This window comes from Agelaius phoeniceus, chromosome 4, assembly GCF_051311805.1.
Source record: "Agelaius phoeniceus isolate bAgePho1 chromosome 4, bAgePho1.hap1, whole genome shotgun sequence".
Lineage (NCBI taxonomy): Eukaryota > Metazoa > Chordata > Aves > Passeriformes > Icteridae > Agelaius > Agelaius phoeniceus.
The window spans coordinates 35,774,574-35,796,950 of NC_135268.1; the positions used below are offsets into that span (position 1 = coordinate 35,774,574).

A 22,377-nucleotide genomic window follows, 5' to 3' on the forward strand; every position below is an offset into this window, starting at 1 on the left:
ATACACAAATTTCTAAGCATTTAAAAATTATATTTCATTTTCTAATACTTAGTTTTTTCCTTTTTTACGTGTTTTGGGACACGCACATTATGTTTTCTTGTGGATGGTATCCTATTCAGGATATTGAATCGCCCTGATAAGTATTGCTAATGCATTTGCACCAGTTGTTTCTACCTTTATTGCACAACAAGAGTCGATTCAATTGTGATGATCAGTGGGACTAAACTTTGGAGAACAAACTCTCCTAAGTTAATGACTTCATAACTGCTCTCAGCAAACCCTCATCATTCTTGATCTTTCCAAAAAGAGCATTAGAGAAGTCAATTTTACACTTTGCATATGTAATATATTTTTCTAAATTTACAGCATTCTTGATTGTAATCTTGGAATTGTGTGCTCATCTCTCCTAATTCCAAAAGAGTAAAATTCTAATTAGCTCATTAGTATTGGGTAGCAACTGGAAAAGGAATAAAAGCAATCCTAGGTATCTGTAATAGAATACAAAATTTAGTCGTTGTTACAGACACAATGGCAACGAATTGTAAGCTTGATTTCTGTGCACTTTCTATTGTAGATTTTCACAGCCTAAAGGTGATATCAGGTAGAAGGATTAGATACTTGGTTGTAAACCATCAAGGGGAAGTGATGGAGTCACAGTTGTTATTGAAACTCTAATTAAAATCCTGAGGCTCACAGGCTGTGATTCACATTGTGTGACTGCTCCTTTTTGTGAGGATTATCTGCCTGGATTTGCAGGGTTAGATAATCTGTGAGTTTCTTGGAGTATGTCTCTGTCATTTCATTTTTCATTTTGTACAAGCAAAATGCATAATCACTGTAAACAGAAAACAAGAGTAAACCTGATAACATTTATGTGTATAGTTTTATAAGTCTAGACTTCCAAAAGTATCCTCCTTATCCTGCCTGAATTATGAGAGGATGCAGCAAATAGGAATTAAAACTTCTTTAGTCTATATGGTTTGGCAAGGCTGCATGTGAGACAGCTTAGTTAAGTGAGAAACTTTTTTGGTTTTTCACTAAATTAAATACATAGACTGCAATAAGACAGAAGAGTGTTTTGGGTGTTTTTTTTCCCCTAAAAATATAGTATAACACTTAAGTAACTAATGGATTCTTTAGGGGTTTTCTGTTATGTTTGACAGTTGATGCTTATAATGATTTTTTAAATATTTATTTGGAATGCTTAGCTATAAGCCTTATTTTATAAGATGAATGTGAACATGAGAGACAATTACATTAATGATGATCAATGTTCTATCCTCTGCACTTTATGTTATAGTTACCCTGTAACTTGTTGGAAAGGAATGTGTTGATCTATTACCTCATATATTTAAAATGTTTTTAAAAATTTGGAAAATTTTTCTCAAGGGAGTCAGCAGCTATGTGTCAGTGTAATGCAAATAATTAGGCACGTTGTCATTCACTGAGCAGCCACACACTCACTTGCCTTATATGGAATTTTCTCATCTGTAATATGAATTTAAGTTGCTGCTTAAAAAATATATTTTCTGCATAGATATTAAATTTTTTTATAGAAAGTTGGGAAAGGCCTTTTTAGTGGTGCTGGAAGTTTCAGTGGTCTGGTTTTTCGTATCTTTTTACTTTTTCAGTTGTTAAAGTAGTTTAGAAACTCTCTTGTCCTATAACAAGTAGTGACTTGTAAAATAGAACTTACTGCAAACCTCTAAAATCACAAAACTTTCAGAACAATTCTGAATTATTTAATTTACTCATGTAGTGTAGTCAGTGTTATTGCTTCTGCTTTACTGGTGTTTGAAAAGCCACTTGTAGCTGCAAAAGGTTTATTTGTGAAGGGGGGATGTATCAGACCCAGATGCAGTAAACCCAGAAATGTGTTTTATTTCTGTAAATGGCATGGTAAATGTTAAAATAAACTTCTTCCTATCTTAGGCTTTCATTGACTGCTGTAATTACACAGACATATATGTGTATATACCTGCCAGGTCTTACTGCAATATACACCAGCATGTGATGTTTCAAGGCCTTAAAAGTGCATTGACATCTCTATTTGCATGCTAGCAAAGAAAAACAAATATTTCATGGCAAAATCAACCATATTAAATTTTGCTGGGTTGGTTTGTTTGTTTGTTTTCTGATGAAACTTTGGCTGTTTGCTTTTTCTCCTTCCCCTCCCTTGAAATGAGAAAATTATGGAATGCATTCAGGAAATTTCTTTGAGAGTAACCCTTTTAGCTGTCAATCAATATGGCTCTGAGGATGTCAAGGTCAGCAGGAAGAAAAAAAGCTCCAAATAATAATTAGATGATGTAATTGTCATGACTTGCCTGAATAACAAAGACATGTTGGCTTATATTCATGGAATGTGTATTAGAAAAATTTTCAGCTAATCATGTGTTTTTATCGCATTGTCAAGAGTACTTGAAATGTTTTTATGGAAATTATCAAAGAATATGAAGCTTCCTTTAGGATGCCTCTCTAGGCTAATATGGTTGCTGTGTTTGTAAAATTCCACAGTTTTAACTTTTGGAAATTTCTTTCTTTTTTCTTTTATTTTTAAAGGTGGCTTTGGAGAGCATGGAATGTCAAAAAAACGCGGTGCCCTCTATCAGCTTATAGAGAGGATAAGAAGATTTGGCTCTGGTATTTTCACTGTTTAAATTAGCAAGTTGCCTGATGTGATAGTGTATCATAAACATTAATGATGATAGTACTTTAACACTTTAAAGCCTTTCTGTATTACTATTGGCATAAACAAATTATAAAATTATTAGTGCAAGAATAGTAATGAAGAGATTAACTCTTTAGAGTTCTTCTTCCAGCATGAAATCTGAAAGCTAAAACACATAGTTTTAAATGTTATATTAAAAATTGCTTAACTTTGTTTTATGACTGCATTCACAGTTATGGGCTTAACTAATGTCAATACAGTGTCTTTACACTGCAAGTAGAGTATGCTGCAAAGCTGCTAATTTAATTTGTTTCCTACTTTTTTCTGGCTCCAGGTGGGGCACTCTGATGATTCATACCGTAAAGCATTTGTGGTGTGTTGTGCTGAACAAGCGTATTTTTATATTAATCATACTCTTGTCAGCATGAATGTAGTTAAATTGAGCAGCACATGGAGGTGGAATCCCCCCTAACTCTGGCTGAGTTCACACTCTATATTTGATGCAAGAAGACATCACTTTAATGTTGTGTGAAACCTCACTTCAAAAAGGAAATTATGTGCAACTCCATTGTAATTGCACCACATTGTGTTAATCGGAGCACAGTAACTGCCTTTGCAGAGGTGCTTTGATATATAATCTTCATTCTTTAAAGGAGAATTAAAATTTTAGTATTGCATAAATTCTTGTCATCTTTTGGGTGTAGTTTGGAATAATTTTCTTGCTTAGACCTCTAAAGAGCACAAATAAAAATTATTTGGAATGGTAAAACATCTAAATAAGTGTGTGATGTGGTTCAGTAATGACTGCATACTAAGTGTAAAAATAGTTTTCCGTAAAGAGTCTGCTTATACTGTAGACACTTTGTGTGTAATTTGTTGTGTAATTCTCAGTTACACACTCATTTAATTACAAAAATTAATAATTTTCTTTACCTGTATTTGGTTGGTGGTTTTTTTTTTAAACCCTGTAATTTTCTGTATTATTCCTGGTACAATTCAAGTTGCATGTTGGCTGTCACAAAAGCAGGCTTTTCTTCCCAAGTATCAGAGCTTCCTCCCTGCCTTGTGCTGTAGCTTCTTCCTTGTCTTCCTATTGCTGCTCTCTCAGCCTTGGGGCTGTGCCGACATTCCTTACCATGACTCTGCCCTGGAATCCTCCCCGATTCTGACATGGTCATTAACACTCAAGTGCAGCTGGTACCACAGGGGATTCTCTCAGAGGGAAAATGTAATCTTCCACCAGGAATAAGAAAAAAGGCTTCAACTGCACTGAGTAGGATTTGTTAACCCCTTTTCGAGGGATCCATTTTGATCAACTGGCCAGATCTCCAAACCAACTTACAAATTGTTCAGAAACACCTGTTTTGGTGTCCAAGTCCTTGTCTAACTACCCTTTTCCTTTTCTGTTCTCACAGTAGGTTTCAGCTGATTTAGAAAGATTTGCCTGTAATGGGATGAATTGTGATAGTATCCCTGAAAATGGTAGACACTTTTTTCTCATGTAAAGAAATTCCAGCCATGAGTAAAACCTACCCGTGGGTTTCCAAATGTTATTTTATGGAAAATGTATGATTTCTTACTGTCCAGTGCTTTAAAGATGGTCATTGTACTTGCTTTTTCCAGATCATACAATAAAAATGAAAGGGATAGTGAATGTCTCGATTAGTTTGAGTCTGTCCAAACTCTGACATTCTTTGCTGGAAAAATCTTCATTTATTTAAAAAAAAGGACCAAAACAAGAGCTGGAGAAAATTGAATGCAGAAAACACCGCCACAACCACAGGGAGTGTGATTTCTTAAATATTTTTATAAAATGAGAAAATTTAGTTGCACTTACACAATGTACATTCCAGTTGATAAACATATGTGCGAGATTGTTACTCTAGATGTATTCCAAAAAAATAAAGATTCAGACTTAATGTCTTTCTCAGAAAACTGTGTAATAATAGACTGTCATGTAACAGCCATGTCCTGCTTTGAAAGGGTATAAAGAAATCTGAGTTTGACTTGCTAGAAAAGAATTGCTCTCCTTTTTCATGTGTGTGTGATCTCATTCAGTGTTTTAATTATCATTGCAGGTTTTGAGCAAAATAATACATCTAAAGGAAGAACTACTGTAAAATTCTCAGGGAAAAATGAGAAAAACCGATTTCCCAGAGCTGCTACATCACGAACAGAAAGAATATGGCCAGGTGGTGTCATTCCATATGTAATAGGAGGAAATTTCACTGGTAAGCTTTGTGCTTTGCGTGAAAAGAGGAAATATAATTTTTGAAAAATTGCCTTAATTTTTTTTTTTTTAATTTTTAGAAGTGAAGTCATGCTATGGAATTCAGTAGAAGGGTTTCTGTTGGAACAGGCCTGAAGTACATCTGTTTTGAAATATTAGTCATACTTAATTGTTTTCAAAGGCAAGCTACATAATAAAAAATGTATAGCAACATTTTAGAGAGGGAAAGTTCTGCTTCTTTACCTAATATTTCTTGTTGCACATTTGTTTCCATGAGCCTAAGTAATCGAATGTCAAGGAATTTTTTTTTTAAATGCAGTATATTTAGCACAATAATATCTTCAGTTTAACTGGTCTGCCATGTATTCTTCTAAACCGATTTCACTGTATTCTTCTAAACCGATTTCACTTAACAAACTGACTCAAATCTGTTTTGTCATTCCTCAATTTGGTTTTCAGATGGGTACACACAGACACTGTATATGACAGAAATAAAGACTGGATGCCCTAGATATAAAATTCTTATCAGAAAACTGTAGAAAAAGTAAATATCCTTGGAAAAGGTAAACAGGTTGATATCAATGTGGATGTAAGAGATAATTTAAAACAAAAACGGAGCAAGGAAAGCAAAGAGATAAGGGAAAATATATGAAATAGTATCTTCCCTGTATATGATAATACAGTGAACAAAAAGAAACATGCAAATGCTCACACATTGTATATGGAGAAACCAGTCATTCCTTTCAAACTGACAGCTACAGTCAGGCTTTCAGTTTGGGTATTTACATAGTACTGTGCCAAATGTGACCTTTGCATTAGGATTAGTCTTCTGAAATAACTGTAGGAAACTGTAGGAAAGCACCATATTAAAGATTTTGCCTTTTTCATAATGAAAGATAAATTCTAAAGCTTAGAAAAAACATCTTAAAGATAAAAGAAAAGGGCAAGATGGGATGGAATAACCTTTATTTGTTTTTTTAGAATCTGATGTGATTTGAACTTGTTCTTTTTACAAAGTTTCAGGTTTTGTTTGTAAGTTTTAAAAAGGTTAGATTTTTTGGTTTGTTTAATTATCTTATGTTTTAACCTGCAAGGTGAGTGTACTTCTGCTAGCATATTCTTGCCAGATAATACTCTTTGTGGATTTTCAGCTCAGAAGAAATACAGATATATTCTCACATGTTGCCTTTATGTCAGTAAGCTTTGTCTTTTGTCACACAATGAAATTACATTGCTCTGCTCTCTGAAGTTTTGTTTTGTGCTGAGAGTTGGCCTGGATGATTCTGCATCTAGGGAATAGTTCTGACCTTTTCTGAATGTATTTCTCATTTTAAAATCAAATACCTAGGTGTGCTTTTACCAAATTCTGAATTTCCCACTTTTGGTGGATAGTTTGTTTTCTGAGAGATTTTGATGCAAAGAAGGGGAGACTGGTCCCTGTTCACGACAGCCTTATTTTAATCAAATGTTTTTACCAGTATGCCTATTGGCATGGCTTAGATTTAACTGGTGTCCAGACTGGAAGGCTGTAGGATTTTTTAAATTTTTTTTTTGTTTCTACTAGATAGATAAGTATGATGTAAAGTTAATCAGTTTTGGTTGTTATTTTACTTTCTGTTTTTTCGAGCTTTTTTTCTCCCCCAGTGTAATTCACTTGATAGTTTCATCTGTGAAATTACTTAGTGAATGTTGTGCTGATGGAGGCACATAAGCAACGCTGTATTTCTTCTGCTGTCTTCCTCTGGTGTAACACAGTCATGATCTTTATGGCAGGATTTATATTTACTGGGGTGTGTCAGGCAGTGTGAGCCCCCTTGCAGGCACATCTGTTATGACGAACTGACGGCCTGAGCATCCCTTTAGCTGGAATCTTGCCATACACGGGACTGCTGGGACACACAGGGCTTTGTGATTCACTGACTATTGCCAGGCCCATGTTCCTAGTACGGGTTGTGAGAAGGAAGGTGCAGCTGGGAGGCTGCTGTGGTTTCACCTGCTGCACTTTTGGTTGCAGGCACGCAGCGCGCCATGTTCAAGCAGGCCATGCGGCACTGGGAGAAGTACACCTGTGTCACCTTCATCGAGCGCAGCGATGAGGAGAGCTACATTGTCTTCACCTACAGGCCCTGTGGGTAAGTGTGCACCTGGGGGAACACACAGTCCTGCTCTCAGCCTTTGGCTCTCGGCCACGTCTGTCAGCTTTGCACCCAAAAGGGAATATAAGCTTCACAGGAAAATCAATAATTAATGCAATTCAATGATGCATGTGTTCTGCCTGGCTTTTAAGTTCATTGGAACAGGTATGTGTGGTAACTTTGTAAAGTTGCACCTCTTTGGTGTATTTTTAGATAAAATTATCTTAATATATGCACATATAGATATTACTTATTTCTTGCTTTCTGTCATGCTTCCAATATTCATATGTGTTGTTCTAAAAGTATTTCACGTTTATTATTTGTTTATTCTTAGCTTTCTCCATGTCACATATTTACTGCTGAATTAAATATGGACATCTACCCCACATCCCTTTTCCAGCTAAATTGTTGTTTGTTGTAATTTTGACTCTCATATTGCTAGACTGTCCTTGCCCAGATTTGTTTAATCACCAAATTTATGGCCATTTTACAGATTCCTTCTTCTGGGTCACTGATGTGTAAAAGTGAACAGGACAGGTTTTATTAATCAGGAGTGCAGCTTTCCATTAATCATCATGTTTCATCTTCAGATATTACTGCTCACAAATGCCTCTGTCAGCTATATTTGCTATTTATTCTGCTCAGAATTCTTAATTTTATATGGTGCTTAGTGAACTTCCTGAGTGCACCGTGTTCATTTCTCAAGAAGAGTGCACACTGCCTATGGAAATTCTATACTTCTGACAGTCACCTCCTGTTTGAGTTGTAGGGTCTGCAGTGAACAGCTCTCTGTCTTACTGACTTCCTGATCATTGAGCCCTTTACATGTCTACTTTTGAATCATAATAGGATAGGGTAGTGAAAAAAAGTTTTGGGACCTCCTTGTGTTGTAGGAATGATCCTGGATGTATTTAACTTAGAGTCTCTAAAATTACATGTAGAATTATCTGTTTGAAGCACCCATTGTATTTTTCTTGAGGTACAGGACAGCATAATAAAATCTACTCCTGGGCTTACATTTGAAAGTATAAAAAAAGCATTGCCTTTGCCCCCAAAAGCCTATGAGCCTCAGATCCTTGCAGCAGGGGAGCTTATTCTGTCATGTTCTTGTGCCACTGTAGGTTTGCTGTAGACTCCCCTTAGAAACAGTGCCAAATGAAATGCACTTTTGTTCTGAGCCAGCATGGGCATTATTTTAGTTGACGACAGCCCTGAGATAGGATTCACCCATTAAGTAAGATTCAGGGATACTGACACACAGCTAGAAGAAAAATAGAAAGCAGAGAATAATCATGATGGTTCCCTTGCACTCACAGAGGCAGAAAGCAATTTAAACAGAAGAGTGTGAAAAGTACAAGTGTTTTTAGTCACTTTAGAAAGAGATCTATGGGGGTATCTGCCAAATGTAAATCCTACAACTTCGAAATACCCAAAGCCAAATGACAAAAAAATCTCTCCAGCCAAAGAACTGTTCCTTAGGCTGCTTGATGTTTCATGAGATCAAATCATTTCATGGGGAAGGCAGGATTATAACCAGCTTTAACCAGAAGGTTGGAATATACTCAGTATCCACCCCCAAAGTCTAGTTTGCTCTTTTTCATTAATGTTGCTTAATTGAAGGGTACTTTGCAAAATAGAGATAATTTACCAGGGCTGTAACAAGTTAAAAATAAAACCAAAGAAGAGTGTAGCTATGAAAAGTCCATCATTGATGAAATAAAGCCAGGCCAAACAGAAGGAACAGCTGAATGATTTTTCTGGGGGCCCACCAGTTGTTTCAGGAAGACCCAGATAAATAGGGACGTGCATTCTCTGGGTGAGCAGGAACTGTGCACTACCCACCAGCATTCAGGGCTGACGCAGGATTTTCCACGGAAAGAGCCCAGACTGAAGTGACACCAAACCAACTGCAAACACTCTCTGCTGCGTGGCCAGTCGTATTGGAACTGATCTTCAGCTCTTTCCCATGGCACCCTGCTGTGTTGGTTTGTTAGCACATTGTGTCAGTATTGTTTGTACTACCATGGCAGCTAACATTCACAGATGGCCGAGACTTTATTGTACTTAGCACTGCTGAAATTAAAAGCTGAATGATAAACCCGCCCCAAAGAGCACATAGTCAAAACAAAACACATTAACTGAAACAAAGTGGATAGTCATATATGTGGAAATTCAGGTGGTAGTATCTACAAAAGTCTCATATGACAGCATTAGCACACTAGCAAGTGAAGTGTTACTGAGCCTTTGTAAACAATAAGGATATTTTGGAGTGTAATGCATCACATCTTGAAACAGTTCATGGGAAGATCATCCCAGAAGAGCAGTGATTAAAAAAGCATATTTGAAATATAGCAGCTGGTTATAAGAGAGACATGACTTTCTTAAAGTTGAGAGGTTCCATATCAGCAAGGAACAAGAGATAAGTTTTGATTATCATAGACCCATAGGACTGCAAGGGATCTCAGAAAGATGTCTAATGTATTCTTAAGACAGAACAGTTATTCCTATATCATTACTGATATATGTTTATCTAACTTTGTTCTAAAAACCTTCAGAAATGAATATTTCATAGCCTTCTAGGAATTGTATTGCTCAGCATCCTTAATATAAGAATTGTAGGAAGTTTGGGCAGCATTTTTTTGGCATAGCTAAACAAGGTATTTTTTACTGCAATTAAAGGACATTATTTTTTTTCCTATGGTTATAGAAAAGAAATTCCTTTTACTTTTTGAAGAAATCAGTTGTATAGTTTGATATTGTTATTAAATCCCCCCTCTGTTCTATATTCTTGTGGGCTAGAAAACACTTAATTCATTTAATCTCTCCTGGTAAATAATGTTTTCTAGGCCTTTAATCACACTGCTCTTTGAGATTCTTTTCTGCTAGTCCACATCATTCTTGAAATTGATAGCCCCAAAACTAGGGCATATTTGTCCACGTGAGTTGTCACTTCTACTGAGCCAGTGCAAGAGATCATTCATATAATTTGTAGCCTCTCCTTCCTCTTAGGTACCTAAGCACAGTTCCTCCCTGTTTCTCAACAGCTGCCATGTTCAGCACATGGTTGGTTGGGATGTTATTCCAAAAAAAAGCCAGAGGTCTTTCCACAACACAGACACCCCATCATTGGTTCCAGTCTTTACCAGGTTTTGCACATCTTAAGATGTCAAGTAATTCTATATTTCCCTTTCCAGTTCTCTTGTATAATTTCCTAAAGGTGCTTGTCTTCACGGTATTTAGCAGTGTCTTCTATGAGTGCAAGCTTAAAAAGTGTTTTCTCTGTCTAACTTCATGTAATATTCCAACCAGCTTTATATCCCCCTTGATATCAACTTCTCTAGTTTGCTTACAGAGTTCAGAAAAATGTCAAAAGCTTTATGGCCACATCCCTTCTTTCCATGAAAATAATTTAATCTGCTGAAGTTGTAAGCTACAATTATTTTCCAACATGTCTGGTTTATTTAACCTGAGTTTGATCAAAGTTAATTATTAAAATATGGTTTAATAATATAGCTGAATCACTTACTTCTTTGAAATTTTCTAATTAGTGATAGTCATTTATATCCATAAGCTGCAGATGTGAAAATAAGAATTATAGTATTAAGATACTAGTGTTTGTAATTCTACTATCAAGCAGTGTACACTAGCATTAATACCAATTACAGCAAGTATTTATAAATCTAGTTGATTAAGGCAAAAAAAAACTCTACTTGGTAACAGACTCAAAACACTATTTGCTCACTACTGCTTCTCTATCCTTGTGTTTCTTCCTATCAAATTGGTAGGGCCCAAAGACTCAGTCAGTGCACTTTTCTGCATGCAAAGCCAAAAAAGGGGATATTGGGATAGCACCTAGTCACTATGTGATAATAAGTATTATTGAGTACAAGATCAAGCTTCTTTTTATGTAGTAGAACAAAAAAGAAAGGAGCATTTATATTGTTCTAGTAACTCAGTATGCCTTTGATCTTAATTTGTTCTCCATTAGAAGACTTATACTTTTATAATTTTTATGATAAAAGTCAGATGACTTATTGCAATCGCTGCTGTATCCTCTTGTTTAAGTATTTGACAGATCCATTTGAGATACAGGAAAATAAAATCTCTTTCATATGCTTCTCCAAACACTGTAGAGTGAACAGATGAATATTTTAACCTCTTTGAACTTGCCAGTGTGTTAAAAAAGCATTGCAGGCAAGTTCTTAAAGTTGGTGAAACAGGTAAATTCATTGCCTGAGGTGCGCTTTTGTAGCATGCTTCAGCTAAAGAACATGTTATAAAAGGTGCTCAATCACTCCTATAAAATGAGAAGAAACCAGAGTTGTGCTTAATAGTCTGTGCATAGGGGAGGGCTGACTCACGCTCTCAGGAGTTAAATAACCCTGGCAGCTGGCACAGCTTCCCTGCTGGCTGTGCTGTGGCTCCTGTGAGCAGGAGGGGTGTGATCAAGGCACAGGTTGGCACAATCTAGAGCATGGTGTGCTGACACAAACGCTGAGGGGTGATTTATATAAATACACTGGGATAGGCAGCTGTTAGCTGAGAAATGCTGGTTGAAGTATTGGTGTGGACATCTCCACTGATCAGATAAAGATGCAGGAGACACTTCTGCCATCACAACAAGTCCTCTTGGGGCCGTGAATCAGGACATTTAGTAACCACGATTGTGTCTTGATTCCTGAGAAAAGGCAAATTCGTCAAGCCAGTATCTTCTTTGTATAGGTGGAGTTATATCTGTGATTGAAAGAGGTGTTTTCACCAAGAAGAACACTCTGCTTCCTGAGTGAGATTTTGTTTGGAAATTTTGTGAACCTCTTTTTCTTGCTCTGTGTAACATAAAGGTGATCATACACAATCCTAGTATGCTTATGAAATTCATTCTCACCTTCATACAGTCAGTGCCATGACAAACTGATGTTGTGGTCTATGATTTTTATATTGTCACATTTTCAAGGGTGCAGCTTTTTTAAAAAAGGACAACATTGTCCCTACCTGATTCTCTTCCTTTGTATCAAGAGTATTTTTGATGGTAGTTGTGAAGTAGTATTACTTTAAAGAATGAGCTTATTGTTCCATTCATTTCACTTTCTCTATGTCATTTGTTTCTCATTGCTCACTATCATTGATCAGCTAGACCGATTAAATGGAATTAGAGATTCATAAATAGTTACTGTCTCCAAATGCTGTCTGGTGCAATAAAGATTAAAGAGATGAGCTTTAAAACCTGCCAGTTGATTCAATTTAAGGGGTGTGACAAGTGCTCATACAGCACAGAGATCTTTTTTTTTTTGTCAAACACTCCTGGGGTCAAACCCATAATATTACAAATTAATGTACTTCATAGACTTTTTAAATTTTAGTTTTCCTTATTCTTTGTCTCAGTGCAATTGTTGAAGTAAATTGTTGTAGCTTAATTGGATGTAATTGGTGTGCTTGACAAGACATTCAACCTAACAAATCCTAATGACCCTCTGTAAGTGTGAACTGCTGCTGTTATTTTAAGACTTGGTGTTAATTCTGTTTTCCTTGGCATGTAAAGAAACACTAAATAAATGTCTTTATATTTTCTAGGGAGTACTTGAAATCTGTCAAGTAACCAGTGTAAGGGAACTCTCACCCTCTGGCTGCTTACTTTTTAGGAGCAGGTTAGCATTAAAAAAATAATTCCCAATATGTTGGGGTTTAGATGTACAGTGGTAGACTACCTAGAGGAATATTATGTAAAAGTTTGCAATTAATTTTTTTCTTTTGAAAAAAGCCCTCTTTAAGATCTGTCAGATGAGGTGGCCTAAGTCATTAAACACATTTGAGAATGCTCAATATTTCTTTTTCATTATTATAAGAGTAAAATGTTAAATTATTTTGTCAGACACCTAAAAATCTATCTGATTTATGGAATACCACTAAGAGCTTTCAGAGGTGATCTAAAACACAGTCTTAAAAAGTTAGAGCCTCATTTGGTCCAAAAGAAGTAAGAAAGACAGGAAGAGAAGCTGTAGTCAAAATCCTATTTTATTATTTTGCCCTTGTTATCAATAGTGTCAATAAAAGTAAAGCAGGAGATGTCACAAAAGTTACTAATTATAATAATTTATTTTTCAGTTTTTCCTTTATATCTATTGATCTCCTAAATATCACTGTGAAAAAAACTATATTCAATATATAGAGAAATTTTTTCGTCCCCAAATATATCTTTTCCAGCTGAAGCATGTAATGTATATGAAGTCAAAAAAATAGGCATGTTAAAACTATTGAAAATGTGTTAAATAGTCTATGATTTTAGGTCTCAATAACCTATTGATTAGTTTTAAGCCATAAATAATCATTAATGTTCTTTAGTTCTGCATTGCAATTTTTCTCTGTAGAGTTTCCACACAGTGGCCAACATGAAGGCTCTGCAGAAGTGTTTAAACTGTTTTAAACAAAATGATTCTTTCTGCCTTTTCACAATTATATATGCTTATCCTAACTTTATTCCCATCGATCCCTTGCTCTGCCATCATGTGTTGTATTAAAATCATAAAGATTTTTAACTATGAATTAAATTCCAGGACTTATGTATTTAAATGTATTGACTCTACAAGGTGATTTTGCAGGATTATAGGTGAATGGAAAACTAAATAGGTTAAAATTGGTTGCATGGTTGGGTTTGAAGGGTTGTGGTAAATGGATTGGACTCAAGCTGTGACTGAAAGTGCAGTATCATGGGCTTATCCTGTGACCTGGCATTATTAACATTTCTGTCCATGACCCACAAAGACATGGTGGTGCATGCTGCCATCAGAGCATTGCTTATTTTTATTCTTTTGCTTAAAACAAGTTCCTGTGTCATTCTATAGAATGACTGAATAGACTGTCATGACAATGAGAATTCTGTTGATCAAAGCTGACATCTTTTAAGACCTTGAATAATATCAAAAAAAGCTTCACTCATATGTATTTTGAATAATTGACTGCTCTTGTAGAAGACCTAGAGTTTGTGAAAGATCTGAAATTACATTGTGCATTTAACTGTTGAATCTTTATATACTATTTTTTCAAGTTTTAATTGAATTTGCTATGTGGTTTGTAGACATATGTATGGAAACTTTCATCTGTGTTTGTGTTTCAATTACAGGTGCTGTTCTTATGTGGGTCGAAGGGGAAATGGTCCTCAGGCTATATCTATTGGCAAGAACTGTGATAAATTTGGCATAGTTGTCCATGAGTTGGGTCACGTAATAGGGTTTTGGCATGAACATACACGACCAGACCGTGATGACCATGTCACCATCATTAGAGAGAACATCCAACCTGGTGAGACATTCTGACAAGTATTTTGGGAAGCAAAACTCGTGTGTTTGTTTTTGGTGTTTCCTTCATCTTCTCAACTCCATTGGAACTGAGTGCTGAATAGCTGAAATAGCAATTACACCTGCTATTCTTCTTACCTTGACTGATTTCAAATTGATTGACAAATAAAATACTGAAATTATAGTATAATATTTTCCAAAGGTCTGGACAAGTAGCAGATCATTAACATAAAGGGCTAGAAGGAGCAAAATAACAATCATGCTCAAAAACTTCGAAAGAAGCCACTGCTCTTAAGGCTCTTTACAAGTTCTATTTCTGTGCTTGAGGAAGGGCATTTCTCCTGTAGGCTTTAGTGAATGGTAAGTAGAAATATGTCTGTAGCTGCTCAAGGGGCTTTGACCTGGGAGGGTAAGGTGAAGAACTTTCAGTCTATGGCAGACAGGCACAGATCCTGCAGTTTACACTTTATTCACCTCACTCTCTACAGAACGTCCAGCTTCAGTCAGTGACCTTGGTGTTGTTGAGATAAAGCATCTGAGGAACTTGAGAATTTTAAACTGTGACTGTCAGCTCTTTGCCACCCTAGCTGTTTGTGCCCTTGCTTGTGTTGGGTAGGCAAAATGGGAGGGAAGTAGGCTTGGAGTAGCTTAGTGTATTTGTCTGTTTCTTTAGAAAATATTTTAAAATATTTGAGATACAATGAGTTTTTGCCACTTCATCTAGGACTTGGAAGGAGACTGGCAGCTGATACACACTCCCTTAAGTCTCTAAAGTTCTGAAATGTCATGCATGTTTGAGCCTTCTTTCTTGTCTCACTGTATTATTGACTTGTGCAGATGCCATAAGAGCTCCTCCCCTTTTCTTTTACTATGATGAGAAAATCAGCTGGAGTGCCATCCTCAGGAGCATGCTCTCCCTTTCAGTTGTTTCTCTGGTTTCTGACTGAAACTACTTCTTGTGGTGTGGCATGAGCTTGAGGATCACTAAATGGGATCAGGAAGCCATGGCCACTGACACATTTGGTTTTTGTTATGTTATGCAGCTTATGTTGGTTAAAATGTTAATGTCACTGCAGGGTCTTTTTGCAAGACTCCAGTGGGAATATGAACTTGGGTAAGGAGTGCTTTGTATTGCTGATGTACTAATTAGGTCAAAGAACTTAGGGTATGGAATTATGAACTAAGTATAATTCCTTTTCTCCTGTTCTGCTCTTGTTAATTTGCAACAGCTGGATCTTGAAAATGTGACTTTGTAGTGTCTGCATTACATGAAGCCTCACAGAGAAAGCTTCAGACTTTGCTGAAGCCGAGTCTCCAGTGGTTTAGTGCTGGATTTAGTATCCAGTTAGAGTGTTAGTATCCAGTCTAATGAGTGAGGAGGGTTCTTCTGGAGTCTTTGCTGTCAAAATGATTTCTTTTAGGAATTAAGAACCAAACCAGAAATTTGTATGGACTGTACATGAAGCACATCATGATGTGTGGGGCCTTAATGTGTTTGTTGCATGAAACTAGTCTTTCTAAATCCAAATATACAAATTTGATGTGTGTTTCAGAAGAAGTCTGCCCTATCAGTTAAGGGGGTGTAGTAGAGTCACGCACTTCCTCCCAAATTGCAAAGATTTATGAATGTCAGTGAGTAATTAGGTTAGGATCTTTGTTGTTTTTCTTTTCGTGTTTGGTTTTTATCTTTACAGAAAAAGATATTAAAGAATCTATAATTATCAATCATTTGTAGGTCAGGAATATAACTTTTTGAAGATGGAGCCTGGAGAGGTGAACTCCCTGGGGGAACCATACGACTTTGACAGCATTATGCACTATGCCAGGAACACCTTCTCAAGGTTGGAGTCTCAGGTTATACCTTTTGGCTTTTAATTCTCTTCCTGTCTGTGAATGCTAAGAACTATGCTTTTTGAAGTATTTTTAAATGCCTTAAAATGTCCCTTGCGACATAATATTCCTACAGCAGTCAAAGCACAGCTTGTTTATTTTAAGTCAAAATAATTTAATTATATTTGAAAATGTGTTTCTTTTCTGTTCAGTTTCAAAGCAGCCTTTTGATCTTGCCTCAGTTCTTTAGATTTTCAGACAAGATAAACTGGAAACATCATTTTATATGATACTCTCTTTTTGTGTCCACAAAAATTTGAATTTAGAAAAATGAAATGAGTGAAATGGCTAAGAATGTTATGTGTAACATGATCTGTTTTCTAAAAGAAAAATACATCTCTTTAGATGTATGGAGTTTCATAGCCATGGATTATGCAGGTAGAGCACAGGTTATTTGGACATCTACTATGCAAGCCACATCCTTTGTTAAGGACTGCAGTCAAGCATTTATAACAGAGGCTGCAGCCTCCTCTCTTTATCTGACAGTATTGTTACTGTCATAAAAACCTTATAGTAAAGACTTCTGCTGGTTTTGCTCTGTCCTGTTGCAGGCTGATCCTTTCCCAGCTCCTTAGTGACTCAGTGGGGCTCTCTCTGAAAGGGTGCAGGGTTGTGGGGAGCTGTACAATGAGCTGGACCCATAGGTCAGCCCTACCCTAGAGAAGAAGTGAAAGAAGTGAAAGAGGCATTCATCCAGTCTCCTATTGCATTTCATCAGCTAATTATTCTCTAAAGGTACCAGAGTAATGTAAAATTAAAAGAAACCTCCCAAAAACACCCAAGAAAAAGTTTTAGTTTGAAAAGATATATTCTTGGGTGTGGTTTTTTTTTTTGTTTGTTTGTTTGTTTGGTCTGGGTTGGGTTTGTTTTTTTGGTTTTTCTTTCTTGTGTGTATGGGTCTTTTTTTTTTTGTTCAGTTTTTTAAAAATATTTTTCAAATTCATGCATTTTAAGGTAAAAATACTGGACAATCTGACACTTCAAAGTAAACTGAGGGCCACTAAAACCTCACCAGCCTTTGCAAATTTGTTTGGCTTGTTCTCTCAATATAAATTCTATTATTATATAAAAATCCAACCAAAGGCTCTATTACTCAGCATTAGACATAATTCACCCCTGGAAGAGCATGGGAATGAGCCACATGAGGTAGCTATTAGTCACATTGCTTAATCCAGTTACCCATACCATTACCTTAAGGAAGAGATTATAAGAACCTGTATAAAATAGAGTAATTGAACAAGACAGAACCCCCCTGAGTCCTAGGGCAATGACAACATCAAGGTAATTTGATTTGTTAGCCCTGATTTCACCACTTTCCAAGCTGGCAAAAACTGATAGTGCCATGAACAGGCATGCCCTGCCCCAAGGTACAAGGGCTTGTTACTTCATACTGTCTAAAAATAGCCAGCCAAGCCCTGAGGTTGGGTATTGATTTGCACTAATTCATCCTGCAAGCATGAGTGATGCCCAGTGAGGCATATTGCCAGCTGTTTGTTAGACTTTGCTCACCTAGATAAGTAGTAGGAATCACAAAATATCATAAAGTTCTTGTCGTACACAATGATTTTGTTCATGCTGTATTTAAACTTACAGTATGTTCCTTTTTTAAAGTGCTAAGGCATTCAAGAGAGGATTGTTTTCAAAGTTTTTCAATGTATGAGAAGCATCAGTTTGATGTTGTGCTGAAATTGAGTGGAAAATAGAATTATAATTTACAGATGCAATCACTTTCTAAAGAATAATGTGCCTTTGTTCTAGAAGATGATTAATGCCGTATGTAGTTTATTTCAATGTTTAGGGTAACATCCTGAGATTATTCTGTCTTTACAAAATTTCTAGTAATGGCTCAAAAAATCTAACTGGATAAAGAGAGCAATATGTACTTGCAATACTCAAAATGGTTCATCAATTTTGATTTAAAAACCAGTATGTGTTTATAAATGGTATTCCTAACTACAGACATCCTTGCCATTCATTAATTTTTGCATCTATGTTATGTCTGAAGGTACTGGTTTTACTTTTCAATAAAACCCCTGCAGGTATACAGGTGATTATAAATAATTAAATAAAAAGAGACTACAGAAACATATTCTTCTGTTAACTGCTTTTTTATGGGCTTTGAAGGATTTTAAATTCTGCAACATGGTAATAGAATGTAGTTTTGTATCTTAGTCTATTAAAATTTATTTGAGAATAGCAAAATGTTTTAGATCATATTTAAAATCTGGGAAATTTTGAATAAATTGCACATTTGGAACAAGTGTATTTCTCTGTGATGTCTTGTCATTTAAGGTTAATGTCACTAAAATCACATATGGTAAGTTGATATATTTTATTGCAAGGCAAGTAAAGGCTGGCAAGTAAGCATTTCTGTTTTGAAAGTGTCAGCAGTTAGAGTGGAGTTAAATGTCTTACAACACTTGACAGAATCATGATTGGCAAATGTCTTTGACTTTACCTGCTCTCACATGTAAGTCAGACTGTAGGAGTTCTTATAAAAACTTCGTTAAAATTGGAACTTTGTGATTAAGAATTTTGTGCTAGAGATGAACCTATGTATTTTAATGAAATTTTATATCTTTTTTTCCAATATAGCAATAGCTTAATGGCAGTGTCTTTTCCCTGTAAAGTCTTAATAGTAGTTAGAGATCTTCTTCCTCTTTTTTAGCAGAAATATAAAAGCTGATATGTTAATTGATGTGCTGAGAGAAGATTATTTTTTGGTAACTTTGCATAAAGTTTGCCAACCTGAGAAATTTTATGGCATGTTGTCTGCATTTAATGTTCTGTATATTATCCTCTTATTTATGCCAAATGTAAAAACCAGATTTACAAAACAGGTATACATTCATGGAACTCAGACAGTTTTATGAGAGAAACCTGATAGGGTTTTTTGGGGTCTATTTTTATTTTTATTTTTTTTAGGGGCATGTTTCTGGATACCATTCTCCCTTCCCGTGATGACAATGGTATACGACCTGCCATTGGCCAGCGTACCCGTCTAAGTAAAGGAGATATTGCACAGGCAAGAAAGCTGTATAGATGTCCAGGTATTGCACCACAAACAAACAAAAACCACATACTAGCAACTGTTTGACTTGTTGTTCAAGAGCAATGATAAACTTTTTGAGTCAGCTGCTCGGTATTCTCTTTCTATGTTGGCAACTGACATAGGCTGCAGAGGAATCAAATCATAAAAAAACCCCTTATGGATAAGGTCACTGGAATGCAAAGTACCTAAGGACAGATGAACTGTATGAAACAATATGACATTTCAATCTGCTTCTCTTAGCTGTTCAACAACTAGAAAAATATGTTTAATATCACTTCTGGTTTGCATACTGGCTGGAGTCCTTTATTTGAATTCAAGTTGAGTGCAGAAGGAACAAAATGAATTACTGTGCTTGGCTGTGAATCCATTATATTTTTTTAAAATGTGTCAATGAAAGAAGTGAGGACAACCAAATTGTAAACTCTTGTGTGGATGAGATGGTTAGATCTTTCTACAAAATTTCTATAGTTTTTAACAGATACATTTAAAATTTAAATATCTTCTGCCTAATTCTGTCATCCTATAATTTGAATGCATATTAATTTTTTATCTCAAAATAAAGTGGTTGAGTTGCTGTCTGTCTCAGAGACATCAGTGGCAAGCCTGGAGTAACCCAGAGTCAACCCTATGGTTCGTGTTGTTCTCTAGTGCTCTTTCTTCACTAAGTGCTGCCAGAATGGTGGAGATCTCAAAGGAAAAGGTTTTAATCTCCTTGCTCTAGTTACTGCTGATACCACTGTTAACCTTTGATGTCAACCAAAGAATTTCAGAAGTGCCATCTCTCAGTCAGAATTTACCAGCAAGATCCTTGTGGGAGGCTGGACATCCCAGCTCTGAGCCATGTAGGCTTACAGCCATACTGCTCCTCATGGGAATGAATGACATCTCAGGAGCTGTTTTAACTTAGATACAGTGCCACTTTCAACCACCTGATCAACACAAAAGGACTAAAGAAAGCAATCTTTAGTGTTAAAGTAATGGAGTTGCTTCAAGTTTGTACCGGCAGCGATAGATCTAATGAAGATTCACTGTACAGCTGAAATGTGCTTTTCCTTTGTGCTGTAAGCACGCTGAATCATGCTCTTGTATATACTGAGAACAGGCACAGAGATTCTGGGCCTGCTAAAGCAGAAACCACTTAAACACCTTTTCTTTAACAACTGTTCCTTTGGGAACAATTTCTGCTCTTTCCTTTTGGTACAGAAAGTACTTTAATAATGACATGCTTGGCAGCAGTATTTCTAATGAAAGCATACAGAGAGCAATAGCTTCATGAACACAAAGAATATATACATATTTTGATACAAGGACAAGTTTTGGAGGAAAAAAGTATATAAAAGTAAAACTGCTGGGCAAGTAGGTAGTATCTCATGATCATTTTGACTTAAGAAAGAAAAAAATGGAAAGAAACTATAAACTAGTCTGTTTAGTATGTACATGATACTCTAATATACACTTTCAAAACTGTAAAAGATGCAACGTACATTTAGAGCTAGTGTTCAAACAGTTGATCAGAGAAAATATCCTTTTCATATATGTCATGAAAATGTACTGCGAATTATAATTTCTTTCAATGTCATGAAAGCCTTGTTGAAGGTTCATTTCACAGTATTGTAAAACCACTGTGGTTGTTCAGTAGCAGTTTGCATTTGAAAAGTAAGATATCTTTTGCAGCACCAGTGAACATGGGTCACATGAACAATGAAAATGAATGTGGTTAAAGGATTATGCTCCTTTTTTGGCACCCAGCTTTGCAAAATTTGGGATAAAATATATTGGCTTTCCAGCCTTACTTAAATGAGCCATGCCATAAAAGAAAGTGAGTTTTAAGAGAGAGAAAAAGACAGAAGTTTTTTCTACAAATGTTAACTAGCATACTATTTAAAATGCTATTTTTTCAGTTAATCTTTTTAATAGAAGCTGCATAGCTGAATAATGCAACCCAGACTGAATCCAATAAAGAAAGCAAATCTCTGAAAGTTATCTAGTACTTTTCTTCTAATAAATTTTGCAGCAAATACTCAAACTGAAAATTCAGACAGGCATAAAGCTTTTGTTTTTATGTAAGGAATCAAATGATGATTCTAATACATAGCAATAAAATCCCTGATACTGTGTTGCTTTTGGAGGTATGTTTTATTTCCTATTTCAGACAAAAGTTATTAATCATGATGCCTGCTTATTGTAAAACAGCAGTGAATATTTCAATCCTTAATAATATCTGCATTTTTTCATATGTTCATTTGTGCTCCCTTAAATGCAATGGAATGAAAATGCAGAAACCAATGACTTAATCAGCATTTTACAGAGACCCACACTTCTATGATAAAGGATTTTATAGTATTGTGTGTTTTGTTTGGAGTTCTAATTATTTCTGCAAACAGTTGCAGGCCCAAGTCCTTTTTTGGGGCCCTTGAACATGAAGTTGAGCTCAGGTCTGCTGGAAAACACAGGTGATCCTCGCAGCAGGGAAGAAGCTGAGCCTTCCAGGGTGTTTTAGATAGTCAGGATATTCAGGGTCATTATTCAGGAGGGGGCTTACTGACCAAGAAACAGTTTTGAGACTGGTGAAGCCAGAGATTTGATAACCTGCCTTTCAGCAGCAGGGTAAGTGCCAGGTCTCTAAAATGTAGCAACAGCAATTTTGGTTTGTTTTTAACTTTTCCTTAGGATTTTTGTAAAAGGAAAACGTAATTGCTGATAGGGATCTCTTACATTTTAAAACCAAATTATATTGTTATGTGATGGAATAATAAGGGGAAAGAAAACAACTAAGTTGAAGTCCTTCCTCTGCCAATCTAATTTTGAATTTTGATTGTCTTGGTATTTGAGAATAAAACTTGAAGTTCAAGGTTGGATGTACTACAGTTTTCAGACAGTCTAATTGAATAATAAAATGTGTTTTCTTCTAGCTGCTAAAATTTCAATGCCGGTCTGCCTCTATCGTTTTATATAGAAATTGTAGTTAACATTTATATGTAGCTTAATAGGAGCAGAAGAATAAGAAAGGAAAATGATGGAGAAAGATACTCATGTGCCAAAAGAACAAAAAAAAGGGTATAAAGTGGGAATGCATAATGGATAGGAAAGTCTCAGACTGGTGGGAG

The 22,377-nt window shown here is 35.9% G+C and overlaps 1 protein-coding gene across 1 annotated transcript in view; it reads left to right on the forward strand.

The window, feature by feature from the left end:
• TLL1 (tolloid like 1) overlaps nucleotides 1-22,377 on the forward strand; it is a 125,960-nt gene that overhangs the window by 56,508 nt on the left and 47,075 nt on the right. Inside the window, exons 3-8 of the mRNA XM_054633207.2 lie at nucleotides 2,563-2,643; nucleotides 4,750-4,902; nucleotides 6,916-7,033; nucleotides 14,154-14,332; nucleotides 16,064-16,169; nucleotides 19,144-19,268. Of these exons, the coding sequence (XP_054489182.1) occupies nucleotides 2,563-2,643; nucleotides 4,750-4,902; nucleotides 6,916-7,033; nucleotides 14,154-14,332; nucleotides 16,064-16,169; nucleotides 19,144-19,268 (762 nt within the window). The remainder of the gene's footprint in view (nucleotides 1-2,562; nucleotides 2,644-4,749; nucleotides 4,903-6,915; nucleotides 7,034-14,153; nucleotides 14,333-16,063; nucleotides 16,170-19,143; nucleotides 19,269-22,377) is intronic.